The sequence below is a fragment of the Lepeophtheirus salmonis genome, chromosome 4 (assembly GCF_016086655.4).
Source record: "Lepeophtheirus salmonis chromosome 4, UVic_Lsal_1.4, whole genome shotgun sequence".
In the NCBI taxonomy this organism is placed as follows: Eukaryota; Metazoa; Arthropoda; class Copepoda; order Siphonostomatoida; family Caligidae; genus Lepeophtheirus; species Lepeophtheirus salmonis.
The window spans coordinates 23,555,726-23,580,055 of NC_052134.2; the positions used below are offsets into that span (position 1 = coordinate 23,555,726).

At 29.8% G+C, this 24,330-nt stretch overlaps 2 protein-coding genes and 1 long non-coding RNA gene across 9 annotated transcripts in view; all 3 read right to left on the reverse strand.

Moving 5' to 3' along the window:
• LOC121116580 (protein transport protein Sec23A-like) overlaps nt 1-2,753 on the reverse strand; it is a 3,265-nt gene extending 512 nt beyond the window's left edge. Inside the window, exons 1-3 of the mRNA XM_071888045.1 lie at nt 2,745-2,753; nt 2,591-2,671; nt 8-739 (exon numbers count right to left, since the gene is read on the reverse strand). Of these exons, the coding sequence (XP_071744146.1) occupies nt 8-739; nt 2,591-2,671; nt 2,745-2,753 (822 nt within the window). The remainder of the gene's footprint in view (nt 1-7; nt 740-2,590; nt 2,672-2,744) is intronic.
• A 1,956-nt stretch (nt 2,754-4,709) lies between these two features.
• On the reverse strand, nt 4,710-6,248 carry LOC121115592 (uncharacterized). Its single transcript, XR_005863608.2, has 3 exons — nt 6,105-6,248; nt 5,153-5,976; nt 4,710-5,117 (listed from the first exon to the last, which is right to left on the reverse strand). It is a non-coding gene; the product is annotated as an uncharacterized lncRNA (long non-coding RNA).
• A 2,187-nt stretch (nt 6,249-8,435) lies between these two features.
• The window catches only part of Pka-C1 (Protein kinase, cAMP-dependent, catalytic subunit 1), a 209,131-nt gene continuing 193,236 nt past the window's right edge, over nt 8,436-24,330 (reverse strand). For 4 of the 7 annotated variants that reach the window (XM_071887737.1, XM_071887736.1, XM_040709665.2 and 1 more), the window contains exons 4-11: nt 20,341-20,469; nt 19,465-19,563; nt 15,852-15,934; nt 15,420-15,546; nt 14,728-14,823; nt 14,531-14,653; nt 14,308-14,472; nt 8,436-9,226 (exon numbers count right to left, since the gene is read on the reverse strand). In XM_071887737.1, coding sequence (XP_071743838.1) covers nt 9,101-9,226; nt 14,308-14,472; nt 14,531-14,653; nt 14,728-14,823; nt 15,420-15,546; nt 15,852-15,934; nt 19,465-19,563; nt 20,341-20,469 — 948 coding nt within the window. In that variant the 3' untranslated portion in view covers nt 8,436-9,100. Of the gene's footprint in view, nt 9,227-12,024; nt 12,259-14,307; nt 14,473-14,530; nt 14,654-14,727; nt 14,824-15,419; nt 15,547-15,851; nt 15,935-19,103; nt 19,187-19,464; nt 19,564-20,340; nt 20,470-24,330 lie in introns of those variants that run through there. The other 3 variants (XM_071887735.1, XM_040709667.2, XM_071887734.1) reach the window with 2 other exon arrangements.

Consider the following 24,330-nt stretch of genomic DNA (forward strand, 5'->3'; position numbering starts at 1 on the left):
CAGCTACTTCTTGATCAAAGGATGCTTGAATATGCTGAATGGCAGTTTGAGGGTCAGCCCAATTCCTAGCAAGAGTCGTAACTCTTATTCTTCTCTGGCCAGAGGAATGTTGATAGTGTGTAATAAATTGAATACAAGTTCTACCGCCTTGGGGAATAGGGGCGCCATGTTGATTTACTACTTCGAAAATTAAAGCTACTGTTGAACTAGGAGATAAAGAACAGAACTTCCAAGCATTCGTTCCTCCCATTCCAATAACAACGTCGGAGACACAATTATCTTTCTTATTAGTAGACACACAAGGGCCGATTGCTCCAGAAACTTTGAGTTCACGAGAGCACTTAACTTCCATCGTAGCATTAAATGCCATCGTAAAATCTTCCTTGGCATTTTTATTGAAAACACGTTGAAATGTTTGCTTAAAAAGACTTGAATTAAAAGAATCTCCCATAACCATGTGACCTCCTGTGTGATTACAACAAGATTTCATTTCCATGAGACCAGTTTGATCCAAAGAATTAGAATAAATATCAATTGCATGCCCATTGTGAGAAGCACGAGCAGAAAGACCTTCATAATGTTTAGTGGCTTTCTTCATATACTTCGCATTATCCTTGTCAATGTCATGATGAGAGCGAATAGGGAACTTCAATTCATCATTGAGTACTTGGCCAGGACCTTGGGAACATGCTCCTCCAACAAACATCATAATACGAGCACCACAATTTGGAAAGGATGCCTAAAAATGAATCAAAAATTATGTATGAAATTTAAATATTTATATACTATGTGATATTGGAAAACTTAATGATCATACCCAAGTCTTTAAGTGAAGAAACTATGTCAGAAAAACTAGTTGTGAACCATCCAATGCTACTACCCCTGATGTTGTGACCATTTAAGCAGTTGCTTTTGCCTTTTATGAGTTGTGTATCACAATTCTTTATATTTTTAGCTAAAATAGAATCATATTTTATGATTAGATTTATAAAAATGAATACTTACTGTTAGATAATACAAAATTCAGAGTTCCATTTCGAAATCAGTAAATATTTTATACTTTTTACAGATAACTTTGATCGTAATTTGGTGTGGATGACCCTTAACATGCTGAAAATTATCTAAACTTCACAATTTACAATGGGAATATTTCTATAAATGACATCATTACCAACATCCTCCATCAATTTAATGATGGTTCTTCGGGAAGGGATGGGGTTACACGTGTATTTCTCAAAAAAAAAAAAAAAAAAATGAACGTAGATGATTAGCAATGGATAAGGATATATTACATACAATAAGCATTTTGTGAGATCAAAGTTAAAGTCTCACTTGATGTATTCATCATTAACTTGATTTTATAGATGAATATCCCTGCTCTTAATATGGGATGAGGATAATTCTAGACAAGGGACTAAACGCACATTTATATCGACAAATCCGACAAGCCATCTGCTTCTCGTCCGGTAATTATTTCCAAATTCCTGTGCCTCCATTTCCAAAAATCCATACAGAAGGAGACGTTATTTTAGCAATTTTATTCAGTTCTCTATCGACTGTCAGTATCTAATATTTAATATTGAATAATAAAGGCAGTATTATTAACTTATGGGACGAGTTCTATGTCCTTGCACGCGTATGTCACTGTCACGGGGTGCCATAGACATAGAACTCGTCCCATAAGTTAATAATAAAATGAGTATTAAAAAATCATCCAACATGAACTTTACTACTACGGTATGCAGCATATGCCGTGACACTATTGAGTCGGTTAGAGCGTTGAAATCTCACGCCAAAGACAGGCACCCTGAGGAATGCAATGCGTATAAAATCCTCATGTCGGAGACGGTGGGAGCGCAATCCACAAAGATTTAATAGAAAGATTAGCCCGAACAGAGGCTCGGATAACCCATAACATGGGTGTCAGCTGGGGGGTGTCAACAATTTGAATACCAATTTGTTTTAAGCCCTTGCAAAGAGTAGATAAGGACTGACGTCCTTCGTAATCTACTCCTACCTACAGCATCTCGTATCTCTTGGCACCAAGATATGTGTATAATATAGAGGATAAAATTGCAATTGAGGTATTGTCAGCCCTGGAGGTATGCCCCACATTAAAAAAAATTATTAATATACTAATCCGGAATTTGGTGGAGGATTACCAGGATAGAAAGGCGAAGGACAACGACAGCGAGAAGAAAGAAAATCAAAAATATAAGCAAAAAAAGTCTACAAATAGGGTGAGCAATAAAACAAGGGGGGACTTTTTACAACTCACTAAAAAAATACCTTGGGAAAGCTATGTCAGCCTTGATAGACGGAAAAGTTACATCCCACCTCAAAAATAATAAAATGCCTGAGTCGTTTTTGTTAGGATGGGCCGATAATTTTTCCGTAACGTCCAAAGCTGACAACAGGTAGCCCGAAGTAATCAACGCTATTATGTACGAGCTGTAACGGCCAATGACTGAGGATGAGGTCAAGAACTGCCTCCCATCCGCAGGTGCAGGGAAGGACCCTCTCTTTATGGATGGAAGTATGTTTAGATCCCTTGATAGCCCAGTGATCACCAAGTGTTATAATCAAATACTCCTAGCTGAGGAGATTCCCCGGGATTCTTCGTGGTTGACACGGTCTTAGTTGCGGAGGACGCTAAACGCCTCCAGTAAATCTGTGACGTTTATTTGGGTCAATGTAAGGAAGTATGCCTTAACGCAAATTATAAAAAGTTCGCGTACACTTACATTGACCATAACTCCAAAACAAATAGCTATTTTATTAATGCAGCCCCTAAACTGGTCATAGATGGCCAGAGCGTGACTCTAATGGCAGTAAATGAAACTTATAAGTACCTTGAAGTGCATTACTTGCCGTTGGGAGTCAGCTATGCCAACATATTTGTCCAGTTGAGGGATGGGATAAGAAACCTTGAGGCCAGTAAGTTCAGTGTCTTACATAGATATATAGGTCTAAGGGATAATCTCATCCCTCGTCTAAACTACCCACTCACCTACAGAAGATGCTGGTTTACAGATATAAAGGGGTGTTCCCTCCTGATAAGGAGATCAGTAAGAGAGTAGGTAGGGCTGTCCTACGATACTCCAAAAGAGTTTTACCATGGTTGGGTGGCCCATGGAGGGCTGGGGCTGCAAGAGCTTCTCTTCTCCAGCCGAATCCTAGCAAACAGTAGAGCTCGGGCGCTACGGGACAGCAAGGACGAAACTATCATAGTGGTCTGCAGATATAACAAACCTATGCCGGAGTTAAAAAAAGGTCCATATAAGAGGGTTATCATGCTCCTCTAGTGATCAGACCCCCGAGTAGTACACAAAAGTACTTTATTCAAAAGTAGACACAAAGGGGCCAGAGTCAAGTCAGCAAAGACATCAAAACTTATCTTGCTTGCTGACACGGCATATGAATGTTTCAGACAAAGAATTTGCACTTAAGCAATACAGCCCAGATTCAGGACACTGGAAGAGGGCAATAAATCCAACTTATCTCGGGAAAAAGTAAAAAACCTGGCTCATATCCTCCAGACATGTCCATAATTAAAAAAATGCGCGCACAGGACACAATCTGATTCATGATTGTGAGTTCCCTGAGCCAGAGGGAATAAAATCCCAGGAAGGTAACGTTATGCCAAATGAGGGATCGTGCTTGAAGCTAGATATTATAATTTTTAAGGGTGACTAGGTTTACGTGGCGGATCTGACCACTGTATCGGATGCGTGTGAACTTGCAAATTGAGAAAAAGAGAAACAAAATTGAATCATTCAATTGATCCAACTAAAAGTCGTAACAATCTCGCATGCTCTATAAAGAATGGATCGTAATATGATGCAGAGGCCAGGGTTTTAAAATAACTGATTTACGTACATTTAGTTCCCCACCCTTTTCCCCCAATTCACAAGTGGGTAAAGAAGGGATTTAGATGAACAAGTAACTAATATTTCAAATTAAGCTATGTTAAATTTACAAAATATTTCTTCTTTTTTTTTTCTATATTTTTCTTATAGGTTCTGTTTTTAAGTGAATTTATGTATTCCCAAGCGTGGGTTTTATTCATTTTAGCTCTCACCCTAGCACACTAGTGTAGATGTGAACGGAGGAAAAGAAATAACAGTAAATTTTAGCACAGTTTTGTAAATAAAATTTTAAAGCTAGGGGCGAGAGCCAATTATCTATACGTATTTTAACACAAACTTGCTATACACAAACGTGGGCTTTTATTTTATTTTTAACCTCCTCATGTACCTCAGTACCCCACTCCCCAATTCATAGCGCGGATAAAGGGGGTGAATGGTTAAGTTTATTTAATTCCTTTATAAAAAAAAATACTTGTTCTAAATTATATATTTACTAACCCAATATCTTTAACCTCTAATTAAATACTGGGTGGCAATTGGTTTATGGAATTGCAATATGCACAAGTTTTTAAAATTTTCAACAATGGAGAAATTATACGTTTTCAAACATTTTCCAAGGGTTTAATCGGCTGACCATCTCATGCTTAATAACATGATGGACAGTTCGTAGCAAATGCCGTTTTAAACTACTATTTTCCATATTAAACTATTCTAAAAAATTCTTTCTGATTATCCTTTTGATATATTGTACTTTAATGTGCGTTGTTTTTATTTTATTTTACATATATATATGTCTCAACTTTTTAAATTTTGATATATGTATGTAAATATTTGTACTAGAACAATTTATGTGAAAGTAGTATCCTTTGAAAATTTGCGAAATACTAAGTTTTTCACAACAGTACAACTGAGTACATTCAATAAATTGTTATTGTTGGTATGAGCATTCCAGATTGATAGGACGGTGAAGAATTCCCCCTTAGTAGTTCTCTTTATATTAGCTAGAATCATTTTGATATTATAGAGACAGATATCTTAAATCAAGGGAGTCTATTCCGTGCTTAAATTGATGCATGGACCATGCAAACTATTTCTTGGTAACTACAGGCAATTCCTGTTTTAGTAAATCATAGAACTGTTTTATAATTTTGATTTTCTTTTGTGTAGAATTTTCTATTGGAGTATTTGCCACAATTGTTGTATAAATCCTGCAATATAAAATACTGTTCCTTGATGGTGTTGAAGATTCTGGAAAGAACGTTGTATAGTTAGGAGATTTCTACAACTGTTATATTATATTTATCTACATTCGAAGTTATTGATTGATCTTTTTTCTGCTTTGTATAGGTAGACTTGAAAAGGTAAATTGTGACACTGTAATCATTCTATTGGACAAATTGATATCCAAAAACAGTAATGATACTCCCAACATTTAAAAAAATTCTTCAAAAGACTCGGTAAGATGTTTGAGAACTATGAATAATGTTTTGAAAGCTGCACCTGCTCAGAAACTCGGTGGTACTCCCAAAAGGAGATATTAGAGAGGTAACCTCTAATTCAATAGTCTAAAACTGTAATTATACAAAAATAAAAACGTTAATATATATATTATTTCATAAATTCAAATCATATTCTTGTGACCGAAGATCACCGAAAAGCTGCAATGTTGATGGATTCTGTGGCAAAGTTAATTTTAGTGTCTAAATTTATACTAATCTTATTTAAATTCATTTTTCAAATTCAAATTTATTTTGTTCGATGTCGTTATAGAGGATTATAAAGAAGAGGTATTCTTCCACCTCCAGACAAGCTGCAATGTTTAGCTCTTTCTGATCTAAGATTATGATTTTGATATGTGCAACTTTTGAGACCCTACTTCCCATTTTAAAGAGAGTTTGTCATAGAGATTTTGTGCTAAAAGAAAAGTCTCTTCCATAAACATTACACTCCCAGAAGTTCTTGTCTCTCATCCTCCAACTTCAATCTTTTGGTGTTAGTTGATGCTTGTTTTGTTTTAGATGTGGTGGTGATGAGAGGTAGCTCGCCAAATTAGGTCTCTCTGATGGAGTGTCATCATCTTTCGACTGCTTGTGGATTTATAACAACACTATTTAATATTAAGATTTGACGAGAAATATATTTAATAAATTAAATAGAAAGGAAGTTTTACTAAAGTCTTAGAGAGAGATGGGGAGTAAGGAAAAAACAAGTATTGTATTGGGGAGCATTGCTTACTTTGTTTTTAGTGATTTTCCTCTATTACAGGATGTATCAACTGATTTAGTGATACAATCAATGACAGTCTTCATTCGTCGTTGGTGTATAATCCATCCATTTCTCTGACACGGCCATAGCCATAACTCAAGTTACGATAAATAGCTGTTTAGGGATTAGAAAAGGAAAAACGGTTATTTCATGTGCTCTTTCTTAGTTATTGTTCATTATTTAATAAATAATAGGTCGTCGCAGTGTTAACTTATCCTTCTGAAGTAAGCATTCACGTATTTCTTTGGTATAAATTGTTTTAAAAATATATATTGAAATAGATGTCTATGAATTTAAACATAATTATAATATTTTACCTGTATTTATGCTATTTTAAATGTATAAGGTCTCCTCTTTATGACAATAATTATTTTTCTTTCCTCCCACGCTCTTTTTTTTCCCCTACAAATATATCAACTATACTCTTAAGGAGTATTTTATTGGAAATTTATGAGAGTTCACATCCGGATCCTTTGAAATGCAGACATATCCCTACTTCTATCCAGGAGAAGAACACATTTACACCATGATTTTATTAAGGAACATCTAAATAAATTGATATGAAATTAACTAACTATTGTGAACCTAGTTTCCTTTGTTCCACATTTTTAATTAAACAAAGGAAGAATTATGGCCTCTGTGTGAAAAATATGAGCACAATTTTAATACGTACTTCCAGTTGTTTTAGTCAATTAGTATTATGTAGTTCTTGGTTAATTGGAGTTCAAATACACTTATTTCGTACGCATATCCTCTATCTTTTATCCTTATAGTAACTTTAAAATTTTTGTCAAAAAAATTGTGAATTGAATTGCAATAATAATAATAATTAAAATGGAGAAATTATAGTAACCTTTATCCTTCATAGTGAAAATCTTCCTATACCCCTGAATACGACAGGGTCACAAAGTACACAGCCCAATTAAACTATGAAACTGAAAATAATGGTTACATTACAAGCAAAATAAAACAACAGTATATACACTTTTTAAAACACAACAATATTTTTTATTACGTAAAATTTCGCACTCAAAATAATTATACAAAAAAAAAATATCTTTTTATCATAAACGGTTTAAATATATATACATATATATATATACACAATTATTTTTTTTGTAATATATATAGTATATATACTTTAAAAAATATTTTTCTAAGGGTTACATTCTTGTTTAAAAAAAAAAATATTTCTATAAAGGAATAATCGTTCGACATATACACAATGCTTTCTATTAGTATAGGAATATTCATCTATAAGAACAACATACATTGTAGAATGCTCGGGGAAAATTACTGTTATTAAAAATGTATATATGCAAGGCGATCGATTTTTAGTAGTTTTTTAATAAATTAAAAAAAAAAATATTATTAGTAAATTATAACAATCATGGGAGGGAAAAAGTAATAAATAAAAAAAATATATATAAGGATCAAGTAATAGTATGTAATTAGCTACTCATAAACTTGGTGAAGAAGGATTAAAAAAAAAAAAAAGAAATAGAATTAGATTTTTATCTTATTATACATATATATGTACAATAATATACTTTTTCGATGTCAAAAAGAGACATTTTGTTTTGCGCTTTTTTCACTAAATTTCCCTAAAAAGAAAAAAAAACAACATAATATGTAAGAAAGATGCACAATTTTGCTTCTACTGTATGTAACGTATAGAAAAATTCCTCTAGCAGCAAGGGATATATATGGATTTTAGTTTCGATGTTATAGAAAATGTGATCGTCGAAGAGAAAAGTCAGAACAACAATTCCCTTCAAATATATATAGGAAAAAACCAATGGTTTTTTGTGTGGAGGGGGATTGTATATCTATTCAAAACTTTATCTTTTTGACTAGAATTTTTCTTATTTTTTTTTTTTCTTTAAAAAAACAGTTAATAATTATTAAAGATAATGACGTTATAATATTTTAATAATAAATAAATAATATGGCAGCTATGAACAACAAAAATCAGTATTACAAAAACCAAAAAAATTACTATTTTTTCTTCATACAAACCGATAATTTAAGTTTTTTTACAAAGAATAATCAGTTTTTTTATTTTGCAGTAGAATATATCTTTATATATATATATAATTAAATAAATAAATTATAAGGGAAGCTGTTTCATGATCTGCTCATAGCTCAAAAAATAAATAAATAATATATTTATATATTATTCCAAATCACTTTTCAAAAAGGATTTGTCTTATTTTTATCAATCTTACATACATATGTGCTTTTTTTACATTTTTTAATATCATTTTTTTCCAAATTAATATGTGGAGCTTTGCATATATATTTCTTTTTGTAGGTATAAGTTTGTAGTTTTTATAATAATTATTCACCATCATCCTTCCCCCAAAGGTCAAACTTTAATTCTTCATCTGTTTCTTCCATGGATGATGTCTTTTATTATTTTTTAATAGTATTATTAGAAAAAATACACATACGATCAGTCTATACAATAGGGATATCATCAATCATTACTATCGTCATTATGTACTTCTTGCTTTTCCCACTGCACTAAAGGTGTGTTAGTTGTCGTAGATATAGAGAATCTTCTCAATACATGGGATGTACATAAATACACTTCTTGATAGATGTCTCTCCAATCTGTCTACATATATATTATATAGTAATGCGGGTATACGTAGAATAATATAACCGGTCTTTCTTTGAATAATCGATTCGTTCGTTCTTTCGTTCGTTGGAGAAGGTATTTAGTAATAATGACAATAATAATAATGGAACAAAATTATAATAATAGTAATAATAATAATCAATATAAGTGGATTATAATGAATTGCAAAATTAATGATTTCTTCATATTTTTTTTCTTCAATAATTTGTTTCTTCTTTCATTCTTCGAACAAAATATTTAAGATAGAGGGATAATAGATAAATAGATATATATATATATATGTACACACATATATAACCATGTATTTATATAAAGGAGATTTTTAAAAGTCAATAAATTCCTTGGCACACTTTTCGGCCGAGGAAATTCGGAGAGCTTCTTCTTCGTAGTCATCGAAGTTACTGGTGTCTCCTGCTCCCTTGCATTTAGGAAGGAACGGTGCTTCAACCTGAAGAAGAGATTGATAATTTATTGTTATTAGGTCTATAAATTGTGCTATGTCGTGCATTCACTTCAGCGTATATTTATTAATCTTTCAGTGAGCCTCATTTCAGCGACTTTTTTTTTTAACTTAAGCATAGACTAGACCCCTACTTTTATTTTTAACAAATGAATTTAATTTCAAATTTCTGGTTTTTTTTAGAGAACATTATAGCATACCCTTTATTGAAATGTATTATCTTACTATGACTTGGTTATTAGATATACCAAACCATTAATAAATAATACTTTCATATCTTTGGATAGACTACACAAGAGTTTGTCTATCCAAAGATATATAGGATTGTTGATGAAAGATTAACAATTTTTTCAACATTGGATGAAACCAAGATCCCATAGCCTACGGCTTCAGGACTATCCATGCCTTTCAAGATATGTATTTTTCTATCTGGACATAAAATAAATGATTCATCGATAAATTTGGAATTGATTTTACAGTTTAGAGATGAAGACCAAAAAATGAGTACGACATATTAGGTTTTAATATTTTTAAGTTCAAAATTGTGATAATAAAAGAGGCACATAGTATTGTCGATACAGAGTTTGGGACTTTGCCTTACTTTCAATGTTCATTAAAACAAAATCACTGATTTCATTATCGAAAAGTCACCGAAAATATACTCACTGAAAAGACAAACGCAGAAATGAGAAAGCACAAGTTCTGAGATATAAAATGTAACAAGAATAATAATATTAATGAACCTAAAAAACCAAAGGAAAGAAAATCACAGGATGTATTTACAATAAAGACTCAAAAAGTTATATCATACAATAATATGTATAAAAAATTAACAAGAAAAGACGACCTTTTACTGACAGCAATCACGTCTCACACAACAATGATCAACAACTTGGTAATAGTTAAGACATTTCGACGAATTTATACATTTATAACAACAACAATAGTTTTACAATGACACACTTCATAAGAAACAAAAAAGTCCCTCTTTCAAAAGACACTACTTCAATGATGATTCAAAAATAAGATAGGCAGTTGATATTTTATAATCATGCCATACTAAATATAAAAAATCAAATATGGGGCCCATCAATACAAAAGCAAGGAAGGAATGATAATTTTTATCAACAAAGTAAAAATTACCATATTTATTTGATTTATACAACTAATTATAATTATATTACATTTCTATAGGTAAGTTATTCTAATTAATACTTCAGAACATCCTTAAATTACGCTTAAAGGTCACTCGGTCAGAATGAAGGCATACGATAAATTATATATTCGGAGCGAAAGTGCAATATTATTGTTTTGCGCAGATACTGGCAATTTCAAAGTTAAGACATTGATCATAAGTATGTATGTATGTATGTATGTTACATTTTGGTAAAGTAGATAATATCTAAAAATATTATTGATTATTTTGTTCGATAATTCGTCAATACAAAAAGGCTTTAATTTTTCTTTGTGAAACTTCATGTCTTTTTTCACATACAAGTTTCTTGGAATTACTTCAATGACTTTCTTAAATGTTTATTTTTTCAAATTATAAACATAAATTCATTTAAAAAAAAAATACAAATTGGCAATAAACGTTTACTTTTTAACCAAATACCCAAAAATAAACATCCACATGTTCGAAGTCACAAGTTTGTATTAAAATAGTCTATCAACTAAATTTCTCCTTTTTAACAAAGAGTGACATGTTGCATTTTCACTCGGGCTCTACATTGCCTATGAGGGATTCATGTGGCCAATTAAAGGCTGATAAATCAAATCTAAAGTAAATTCTTTTCTGTTTTTCAAACTATTCCAAAAATTAATTTAAATGTTAAGAAGTGAGATAATTTTGTAATTTTCCGAAAAAGGACACATGATTCGACCCACGTCGGGTTTAAGACATAATTGTTCAAAAAAAAAAAAAATGTTTTTTGTATTTTACTAGAAAATAAATTTTTATTATTGTGTTTTATAATAGTAAAACAGATGTATTTTTTTATGAATGTATTTAAAAAAATATTTGGATATGATATAAAAAGACATGGCCAGACAAACGAGAACGTTTGATTACTCTAATAATGTAAGGCCCCCATCATTATTTGATCGAAATGCGTCAATGAAAAAAAGAATTTTTTTTTCAAAATTGCTTTTGTGTTGAAAAAGGACCGCATATCTATTATTATGAGAGAGCCTTTTCTATACCTAAAATTTTACAGAAAATGTTCAGAGGCGTCCAGAGAAGGTGGGCTGGAAGGACTGTAGCTCCCTTCCCAAATTAAGGAATTTTTCCTTTTTACTAAAAAATTTAAGTTTTGAAAATAAATTAAATTTTTCAAAAATTTAATTTTTCCGTGAGTTACTATGGATTAATAACTGAAATTTCTTACAAAAAATTTAATTTTTTATTAACTATGAATTTTTGAAAAAATGGTCCCACAGAAATTTAATACTTGAATTTTTTTTCCAAAAAATTTAATTTTTGGAGAATAGCTATGGAGTTTTGAAATTTTTTGTCAATAACACAAAAAAATACAAAAACCAAGACCCCCACCCCCTAAAAAAAAGGAAGTACACCGGACACTCCTGATTTTGTACACTTAATATACACGCCAACTCATCTACTGCCTTTCTTAAATATGAAGAAGAAGAAATTTAATATAAAATATATATGTATATAATTAATATACCCATTAGAAAATATGTAATGAAAAATCGAGGAATTTACCTAATGTATGATTGGAATATTTTTTTCAAATGAATACGAAAAAGCAAAATAAAAAAAAATAAAAAAGAATTTAAAAAAAAACTTAATAATATCCAAATTGTAATCCATTGAGCTTTTAAATTGATAGATTATTAATGCGGTATTTTTTTTTGTGTTTTTTTTTTTGCAATTAAAAAGATTCAAATTCATTAACATGGCTAGGTACTGGAAGTGTACTTAGTGGAATTTCATCGTAAGATGGAAAATGTAGTGCTTCAACAGGACTCCCAGCCCGTGGTACAAGTGGTGCTGAAACCTATAAAGATATAATCAGTTGGAAGGTGGTACAAACAACGCATTTATCTGACCATATTCATTCAAGGTATTATAAAAAAAATTGTATCAACATTTAAGGGAAACAAAACAAATGGGTCGCTCTGTTTATCATCAGAATGAAGTATGGATGTAGGTATAGGCGAGTGATAAGTATCTAGGGCTATTAATTGTGTTTACAAATTTTAACCCTTAAATGCTTTATATATTTATTTATTTTTTGGTTTGAGAAACAAAATTATCTGGCAGAATAACTTTATTTTTGCAAATAATTTTATGTAGTATAGTATTTGAAATTTTACCTCAATTGATTTGGTTGCACATTTGCAATATAAGAAAGAAGAGCCATAAAATTTTCGATATACAAAAAGCACTAAAGTAGTCAGAGTATACTAGAAAATCATGAAATAATTTTTGATACTACTATAATGACTAGATTATTAAAGTTTAGGTTCTTGAATTAGGCAAACGCTACACCCTCACTCACCCGTAACAAAAGAGATAATAATTACTTTTGTACCGGGTGTGCTGATGCAAAATCATAAATAGGTTTGCAAAAAAATATTAATTAAACGTGTGCAAGATTTTGTTATAGTTGGCAATCTGAAGATTGTTTTTTATTTTACAAACTTGTTATAATCATTTATCAATTTTTGAAGAGATAAAATCAACATATCAATAGTGTGTTATACTGATGATTTGTTGGAACGTTATAAATATAAGTCTTTGTTAGAATCAAATTAGAATTGAGGGTCAATATCAGGGGCAAGATTATTATTATTATCATTTTTTTTTAAATGCATGATTATATTTTTGAAGCCTTGGTTTTTGAATTTTTTCGAGAGTTTGGTTTTGGATTTTTATAAAAAAAATCCAAAAATTATTTTTTTTTCCAAAAAATTAGTTGTTTGGGAAAAAAACTTACAAATATTAAATTTAAAAAAAAAGTATATATATTTATTAAATATAATATATATATTCTTCTGAATGCGTCATATTTGCAATAAAAACATTTAAGAGTTAAAAAATAATTCAGCAGGGTTATATAAAGAATTAATATCAACATACAAATGCATATTTTTTAAAACGTATAATGCATTCCTTATTTTGAAAATAAGTTATCTTATAATCACATATGTTATGTATTATCTCATTTTAAATTTAGAACTCTTGATATTGAGTCCACAGTCGTATATAAAAGTATTGGATCATCCTTTATTTTTTTGCTAAACAAGAAGACTCAAATACAAATTATATTTTATAAATTTTTTTTTTGTACCCTATCTCTAAAGGTTATTTTATATTTGCTAATAAGATGTCAAAAATACGAAAATTGATATTTTTAACTAAAATTTTGCTTCATCAATATTTTAAATTGATTTTGGAATGCATAATAAAGATTTAGACTCATTTTTCAACTTGAAGGGAAGAAGTAAATGAAAAAATTCATTCAAATAAACAATTGAAAATTGCTTACATTTGAGTAAAAATGTTTTTGATAGTTTTGAATGTTTGTTGGTATGTTTTGAGATATTTGGTTAGAATACTTCATAAAGGATACGCTAGTAATCATAGACAACAATTATAAGCAATAATTGAGAACAAAAAAATATTCTTATAGGTTCAAGGGTACAAATACATTCAAGTACGTAAATAAACATAACCATTGAAATTTGAAGAAATATTCAACCAGAATATTAGTTATTTTTATATTCAACTATCATCAGAGAGAAAAAATGTATTAATAAGATCTGGATATGATTCTTCTTATTTAGAATTGAGCCATAGTCTTATGAAAAAAGAAGAAGAGATGTTCGGATACTTTTGGACACTATCGTAAGTATATAGTAATGAATCAAGATGTCTTAATCGATAAAGAATGAGAGAAAAGTATAAGAACATTCTTGAGGTTCTTGAAATAGGTATATTAAGTAAATGTAAAAACCAACACCGTCAGTATATTTTTTGTCCTTTCTTTCAATATGTTAAAATTGATTTTTTTTAAATGGAGAAAGGGATTGTAACTATTTACTTTTTTCTGATAAATTGCTATCCAATCCGTCGATGAGTACCACTTGTGATTCTTTATATCACTAACCCCATTTTTAAGGTTTCCATAACGTTTCGTTAAGTCGACTTGGAGTAGATTTCTCAAGAGATCCTTCAACTCCGGATTAAAATGTGAAGGGAACCGTACCTAAAACAGGGAATATTAGGTAATCATAACTATATTATTAGACAGCAAATGATCTAACCCTTCCAGAGACAATCTTTTCGTAGATTTGAATGGGTTGCTCGGCAAAGAACGGAGGATAACCAGCCGCCATTTCGTACATTAAAACGCCTAAAGCCCACCAATCTACAGCTTTGTTATAACCCTGAAATAGAAAAAGAGTTATAATCAAACACGTACATATTAAACATTAAGAGGAAAATAAACAGGAGTACATACTTTACTTAAAATAATTTCGGGTGCTAAGTACTCTGGCGTTCCACAGAGCGTCCAAGTTCTGCCTTTGACACGTTTGGCAAAACCAAAATCCGTAATCTGCAAAGGATAAAAAGATAATCTTAATCATATTAGGGATATAAAAGTTCCATCCATAGGCAGAAATCCTGGAAGTTTTAAGGTTCAGTTTTTAAGTCTTAAAGTACAGTAGATATACATTAACTATAAAAAGTAATAGCTGCAGCCAAAATCTCAATTGTTAAGTATCATCTTTATAATTTTGCTACATGTTCTGAATCGAATTTAAGTTAAGTTTCAAGTTTTCAAAATATGGATTCAAGTCCAAGTACCCACCCCTAGTTTATTGCTCCCTCCCCCAGGTGAGTTTATTTGTAAGGAAAGTTTTTTTCGAATTTGATACTTTTAGAAAATAAAACGCAGGACCCTTTTTTGTTTTTGTTTTTTTTCTAAATACTTTTATTATGAAACTGAATATAGTTTTTAATTTTAGAAAGGGGATTTAGTAATAATTTTTCTAATGAATTATTTAGGATACTGAAGATTTCCCTGAGACTGAGAGTGTGCCTGCAATCAATTTTTCTCCACCAACTGTCAAATGAAATTCTTGCTTCTGATCTCATGGGATCTTTTTTTAATGTTGTTATGAAATCTATAATACGCTGAGTTTTACATACCTTCAAATAACCTGTATTATCGATTAATAAATTTTCTGGTTTCAGATCTCGATAAATGAGATCCAAATAATGTAGATACTCGAATGCGAGAACGATTTGGGCAGCGTAGAATCGAGAATGCGCCTCACTAAAGGAAAAAAAAACACAATCATATTAGTTACATAAGAAGGACACGTATAATACGTCTTGGTACTTAGTTATAAATAATCTAAGCATAATTAAAAAGAAAAGAGAAGATGAACAAATGTAAAACAGAAGCAAAAAACCCTTAATTTTTCCTTGTATCCTTGATACAAAGGATGTTAATAAGATTATCAAAAAAACCGATAAAAATAAAGCTGAAAAACGAATTATATTAAAAACCATGCAGAAGGAAAAAGAGAGAGGGTAGATAGTACAAATGTAAATTAATAGGAATGCAGCGTTACTTACGAAAACTTTCCAACTTTCCGTAAATGTGAAAACATTTCTCCACCGGGAACAAATTCCAAAATCATATACAAATTTGAATTATCCTGTAATAAATGCAAATAACAACGACTAACTAAGTAAAAAGTTTAAAAATAGGTATACATAAATTTCAAAAATAGGAGGTGCAAAATAAGTAGATAAATAATATTATAAAAGGTTGAACATATTATGGAATAATGATTGAAACGGGTTATATTTATCATGATCTTCCTCCTTTTACTCGATTCTCAATGGCTGGTGAGACTTGTAATCCCTGCTACTGCTAATTGATATATAAAGCACAGGCAAATTGTATCTGTTTTCCAAGGTTTGTATGTGATAGAAATAGGAATGCAATCATTTGAAAGTATTTTGTGAAAATTTATTTCTTCACTGCGCTATTTTATTTAAAATTTACAGAAGAAAAAGAAGTTGTCTGGAACTTTATAGAAAGGAAATGGGTAAACTGATGCAAATACAAAGTTGCTTATATAAAATTATTAGTCAATTACAGAATTAATAATGCTTTACAATCGTTTAAATCCCGATAAAGAGGTGTTGAAAACTTTTTTATATTTAACACCACGCAATGAAGGGATAAGGTTCATCCAATACGTACAGTGAAATAAAAAAATCAATGTACATTGTAATCCTTTGGAAAAATAAGTTTTTTATACAAACTTAGGGAGGATTTTCAACAAAGCTCAAGGAAAATTGGAGTAAATTACCATTATATTCGTAGGCGGAGTTTGAATTTTTTTCTAAGGGGTCAATTTGTATTTATTTACATACTAAGTATATAAAATACTTGTGAAAATTACAACTTGTGCGCCACATTCAATCACATATAGGTATGGTATTTTAATTACAACAATATATAGTGATGGTATTATTTCATTTTGATCTATTAAAATAATTTGTTTATTATGTATTTCAAGAGTGGTCACTTTATTATGTGCCACAGAATACTTACCAATTAGTAATGTAATTTACATAATTTTATCGTACAAGTATCAATATTTGGATTATATACATGTTATATGTGTTCAAATCGTCCCTGACTGTCATGCAATGGAGAAGAGAAGGATTGATATTTAAATTAGAATTACTAAAAGATACTTATTCTAAGTGACTTTTAGTTGGATGGAAGACTTATATATATAAAGATGTAAATTTATGGCAGTATCAAAATGGTACATAATTTTTCAAATCCCAATGATATAATTTAATAAAAAAAAATCAATTATAGCTTGTACAAATTGCAAAACACAAAGCTATAAACCAAGTGGCAAAATAACGAGTATACATATTTGTCCAAATATAGTTGGCTACGCGACAACTTTTTTGTCCACCAGACCGCGTCGAGTATACTTTAATATTACTCTATAACTAACTATGCAACCTCAATGAAATCACCTTTTTAACTGAATAAACAATATGAATTCTGCAAAGGTGGAAAAAAGTTGCACACGTCATGAGGGAAAATGGCAGAAAATGATGAGTGACGTCATGAAATAACAGACATCTTAAATGAGAAAAAGATATGAACACGACAAGGAGTCTACTCAATCTAGCAGTCTTGTTTCGCCATTTTTTTAAACCTTATGTATATGTAAAACATTCCTTTCAACCCTTAAATAACATATGTGAAGTACATATGATTATACGAGTATTTACATAATTTGTATTAGGAGCAAATAAATTTAAAGGAAATTCTTAAAAATATATAAAAAAATGAATTTCAAACTGGGAATATTATACATTTTTTCCGATAAGACATGCAAAATATTAGAAACAATATGTATAATATATATGAGTCAAAAAATGGACCTATATTGTAACAAGAATAAGTTTTTGATAGAGCAAAAAATAACGAAATAAATATGTAAATAAATCAATTTATTGAGCTACAACATGCTGCCTACCCAGTCATCCTCAAAATACTAACAAAAATAATGTATGCATGCACAGGGTCTACGGAAAGTTTTGTAAATAGTTTTTTTTGTTTTAATCATATAATTAATTGTTCGATTAGTATAAAAATAAATGCATTTAGATGTATCAGTGTCTATTACAATAACATCTCACTGCGTTAAATCACTTACATCAAAATGCATACAGTATTGTGTTGTCAGATATTGATTTTTCTGCTTATTCAGTCCTAATCTATGTTTTGAACGTTGATGTGAACAATTATTGATTAATAATTACATGGGTTGGAAAAAATAGCCAAGAATTAGCTAACTACCAATATATTTTGGTCATTTTTCCAGGTTCTTTTCGGACAAGTATTAAAACTACATCTATATGGAATTATTATTCAAAATATCTGTCTTTTGCCATCCTTCAAAAACAGCTTAATTCATGCACGAATTACCCTCAATATATATATATATAACTATCAACGTTGGGCTTCCTTATGGGTGCTGAGTCTCTATTCTTTATAATAAATCACATGAATGTCTCAAGAATTTGAATTGGTCCCGAGCTGGTTGGAAAAATTTATTAATATTGTCATAATTTAAGAATATAAATTAAAATTTTATTTTAAAAACAACAACAAAAAAAGAAGAGCAATTTTATTTTTCTCCAAAAAGATACCCCTTAACAATTCATGCCTGATGAACCGTCTAAATCATGTGTTTTCAGCTCTGATTGTTTAAATTACGACGTTAAAAGATACTATATATGAAGTTATACAATAAAACAAAACCATATTTTCTTCAAAATCAATAGTTATTTTTTCCTAATAAAAATTGCAACACAATTTTCAAAATATTACCAAAAAAGAATTTAAAAATATGTATTTTGTACAACCAAAAAAAATTAATTTAACAAAACTCTCTGTGGACCCAGTTACCATGTAGTATAATATTATACAGTATGCAATCATACGACATTCAAAGGAACATTTCATGGATAATAAATATCCTTGAGTCATAGTTAGTAGATCTCCTTCCCTTACTAAAACATTAATAGAAACAGAAGAAACATCCCTTTGCTGTATAAATCTGAGCCATCATACTAAATATTTGTAAATCATGCACATGTATAAATCGGTTTTTTTAATGTTACATGCATATTGTTTGTAGGTATTATTTAGTTGCTTGCCAAAAGCTGTTCTCTTTTACATCTCTGGGGTTTTTTCTCTTCTCCGAGTTTTTGTTACAAACTCTAAAACTTTTTTTTGCTTAATGAAGTATATCACTTCCTAAAATGTTATTAGGTAGATACCTAAACTTTCCGAGTCTTCGCAAATGACTGAACATCTCTCCTCCAGAAATGAATTCTAGGACCATATATAAATTACTATTATCCTGAAAATAGAATGAGTCATATTGATGGTTGTAAGAAGAACAGAAACAGGAGGTGCCTCCTTTTATTCTAGAGCATTGTGTCTTTTTATTTAAGCTTGTGACAACAGCTCAATGCTATGTATATAAAATTGTAAAATGTAGTACACGTTGAACATATACCAGCCATTTTGAAATAAATGAGGGAAAGAGTAGTAAATGTGGAGTGGAGTGAGTGAGGAAGGGGGGGGGGAGAAGGAAAATAGGTCAAGAAGATTGTACCTAATAATAATCATGCCTACCTTGAAATGAAACTCCAGACTGACGAGAAATGGGAAAGAAATTGCTTGCAATATACGCTTCTCATTTAATGTATGCTCAACTTGCTTTAATTTAACAACCTAAATTAAAAGAAAAAGATGACAATTAATACATATTATGTCAGTATAATATAGAATGTGTATATAATATGAGACTTGTCAACACAAAAGCAAGCTAGAATAATGATTTTCTTCAAAAATGAGTTTCGAATGAAAAGTGTAAAGTATTGATTTTAGAAGGATCATTATGGGCAATTGTCCAAAACCCCACAATTTAAAGTAAAAAAACAAAAAAAATCATAAGAAACTATTTCCTTTAAGAGACAATCCTATTTTAGAAGAATATACACCTGTTTATTTACATCACTAGTTATTCCCCATTCACTTTCCAAAACGGTGCACGGAGCCTACTTACGTGTTATTACTGATCCTTCGGGTCAATTGCCCCCCTTAAATCGAACAAGGATGTCAAACCAGGGGTATCAACAGGAGGTGAGCTGGAAGGGGTATAACCTCCCCTCAAATTAAGGAATTTTTGCTTTTTACTAGAAAATTTAATATTTGAAATTAAAATTTTGAATTTTTTTTTACAAAAATTTAATTTATCAAATTTTCTGATTTTTTTTTTCAAGAACATTCCTAAAACCAATACCCCTCACCCCCCAAAAAAAAAAGTATATATATATATTTATGCCTGCAGACTGAAATCTATACCAAATATGGAGGGATGGAGGGGAATGTCAAATATGAAGTAAACAAAAAATATAAATTACTAATTTTTTTTATTTTTGTTCAAACTGTATTTTTTTTGTGTTGAAAAATCACATTTAATAAGTATTTGATAACAACATCACATACTTTTTGCTTGTCCAATATTTTCATAGCGTAATAATTCTTCGTTTCTTTGTTTTGAGCCAGCATCACTCGTCCAAAGGAGCCCGTTCCAAGAGTTTTTATCCGATCGAATTCTTCTAAGGAGGCTGTATTCTATATACAAAGTAAAGTAAATAGATTATTAAAACAAAATGAATTAAATGATCCATAAAAAAATGAGTAATGAGTGAACATAGTACATAATTTATTAATATATATATTTTGTTAGTTAAGATTAGTTAGATATAATCAAATGATAAAGAGTTTGTGACTAATTAAGACAGAGTAGTAGCAGCCTGTACAAGTGTTTATATATGTACACTAAAGAGTGAGAGAAATGAAGAAGGGCTTTGAAGAAAATGAAATAATATGACTGTAGATAAAGTATCTAAGTTCGTCAGCAATCATGAACAACAAATAACAATTCGTATTTTTTATATCAATAATAGTACAATGTACACGGATATAATATCATCAACATATAATAAACAAGAGACAAAGAAATAGATAGGTTATATAATTCAACAATCATCTTTGTACCTACTTTTCAAGTTGCATCTTCTACATAAATATATATGTAGAAGATAATAAAGTACTTTTATTAATTCGAAAAAAAGAACTACCTAGAATTAAATATTCATTTAATGTATTTATACAAATGTAGTACAACTTTATGTATGTAAGAAATGTTTACAAAGGAGGGAAATACCTAACTCCTCGTTATTGAATCTGAAATTGTATGTTAGGATTTAATTAAAAAACATACAAACATAAAATATTGATTAAATCTTAGTAGTATTTAACCCTTGTTTCATGTTAAGAGTCAATTGAACAAGTTTCAGTTTTTGTGTTGAACAAAATCCTTGTTATTCTTTTTTTCTGTATGACATTTTGTGACTTTTCCTCATCTGGGGTCAAGTACAAGTGTGCAAAATTTGAAAATATTGACAAAAAAATAAAAAAAATGGATTTTTTTTCCAAAAAATTCTAAAAACCAAGCCTCCCCCCCCCCAATAAATATATATATAATCCTGCGGACGCCCCTGCACTCCCACTCCACCAAAAAATGCACCGACTCAAACTCTACATCCAACACATTCTGACGTGTGACGGTTGTCAGATGTATAAATTTACCTTGATCCATGCACGATTGAAGAAGCCAAAAAAACTTGTTTTGATTATTCTAATATACAACGTAGATATCTTGATTTAAATTTATTATCCCAAAGAAGAAGTAGTTTATTATTAGGGTGGTAATTTGATATTTCTTCAAATGATTACTGGCCTGAATATACGTGGCTACATACCTATGTACATAATAGGTATATTTTATTTTGTTCTTGTTCCACTCTTATTATCCTCAAAGAAGAATACAAATAATAAAAAGGACTCATAAATCATTCTTATTGAGTCTATCCATGCAAATAATAGCCTCACAAGATTTGTTGTGCAAGGCGCCCTTGATACACAAGTGTATATAATAACATATTTTCAAGGGTTAAAAACAGAACGAGGAACAGTTGTGTGTGTGTAGACATACAAAAAGCGAATGTGAAGCGTTATATATATATATAAGAGAGATTGTGTGTGTGTAGATGCCTTTTATATGTTCCCACACCTAGGGGTCAGAAATTTTGCATGGGTCCCTCTTTTGAGCTTGGACGTGCTAAGACAGTGGGGGGTCATATAAGGGGGGCTTATGCTATGCCCAAAAAACAAAAAGCTGTTTTTTGCAGCTCATGGAGATTAAATAGGGGTTTGAGTTATTTATAAAAAAGAGATTGGCGTTTCAAACAAAAACTATACGAATAACTACGTTTTTCTAAATTTAAATTAAAATCAAAAATGTTATGGGCAAAAAAAGAAATTCGTGGAAAATTGCAATTTCCTTTATTTTAGGTGCAAAAAAATGAACTTCCAAAAGAATATGGGATTAGTAAATAGAATAAAATTTGAAGAAATTTGTCTGGAGATTGGTTTGCAAATAAATTTGCCATATAAAAATTGATGTTTAACTGAAATAAATGTCAATTTTCAATATTTATAAAAGAAATGCCACAAAACGATAAATTTTGGAAATAAAATTTGAAACTCTAACTTTTCAATTTCCAGAAACATTTTACTACATCATTTTTCCAATTTTTGCAAAAATGAACCAGTTATCGAGTGTTATTGTATCGACAACATTTTTTTCATAACTTTTTTGTTTTTTCAAGTACGAAACAAATATTGTTAGGTTTGTGTTTCTTTTACAATTTCAATAAATGCTATTAATTTTTTTTTGCAAAATTAATGGAACAAAGTTTTTGTTTTCAAAATTAGTGCAAAAAGTTTTCTGCAATTTTCTTCAGGAATTTCGATTTGGGAATTTTTTGAAGTAAATAAAGTATGGACTTCTCATCTACACAATTTTTTTGAGTGCATATATGTTGGTATATTATTTGAAGTATATAACACAACATTTTTTAGTATATTCAAAATACTACTACTAAGGTTAGAAGAGGCAATAATAAGATTATTTTCGGGGGGGGAAGTTGCTATTTACCTTATTTAAAGGGATTAATAAAGTTTGAAAAATTCCAGAGAATAAGAATTAGAATTATCAGGATCTTTTTCGACAACAACAAATGTTCATATTATAATTATTAGTATATAGAAGTATTTTCTAAAATAATTTTCTCAATTAATTAGACTATTTTCAATGTGATTTCCCTCTCCCTCCTTTACCCGAGCAACGCCGGGTAATCCTTTGCTAGTAAAAAGTAAATGTGAGATTTTTTTATTCAAATAAGTATTAGAAATGGGTAAACGCTACTAAAAACATAAAAATAATTATTTTTTACTTAAATATATTTTATACTTTGGTATTTTGAATATCATACTAATTTTCTAAAAAATATAACTTCAAAAATAGGTTTATTTTATTTTATGTAACCTTGATAATAGTTGTTTTATCCTGATATATAAAGAGCATGGAAAGGAAATAAGCTCAAAACCGAGATAAAAAAGGGACATTATAATGATCAACATTTGATTGATACTTGTGCAACAATCGGCAACTCTATTCAAACTTCTTGCATATATAATAACAATAAAAACATGAATTTATGATTTATGAGTTATGTTTACATGATTGTATACCATCATAAATTATAAGTTTAAAACCTTAAATTTATGCAACCATGGGTTATGAAATACTTCATTACAGTGTCAAAATGAAAAAATGCATAATATGTAGATAAATCGGTCAAAATCTATATATAAAGATAACCACCCATTCTTATAATGCAAAATTCATGGAAATAAACTAATGCATTTGATGGGAAGACGATTGATACCTATTTAAGTAGTCAAAACATCTTGTACATATCTATATTGTAAGTCCTTATTTAGATCCCTCCCTCCTTCTTTTCATGCAGCAAAGTTACTATAATTAATTAGGTACAATAAATCAAGCTCATGTGCTTATTAACTCGTCATGTTTCAAACAAAAAGATTTCTAAAAAAAAAAAATATATATTTTTCCTCTTTGGTGGACTCGTCGATCCAATATTTTTTTCAAACTCTGGCTCTTTTTCCTCATAAATAGGCAGTACCCATGGAATTCTAAAGACTGCCTTGAATTCCATGTTAGTAACATAGAGAAAAAAAAAATATATTCAAAGGATACACAATGGTGGTCACAAAACATCTAACAACTTTTTATCTATTATTTATTTCTCAACTGTAAGTATTACACGACATTATTTCACTGACAATTTTTTTTGTAAATAACGAATTATACCATTATGAAAAATAAAATTTTTATCTCTTTTTTTATTCTAAATAACGCGTAAGACTTCAAATGTCAAAAATTAAATTGTTTGCTTCGCTGCATAATTTGATCAAATGACCTTCTTTTTTGAAAATAATCCTAAAATAATTAATAATTTTTTGTCAGAAATAGGGGGATTTTTTTCTTCAAAGATTTATTTC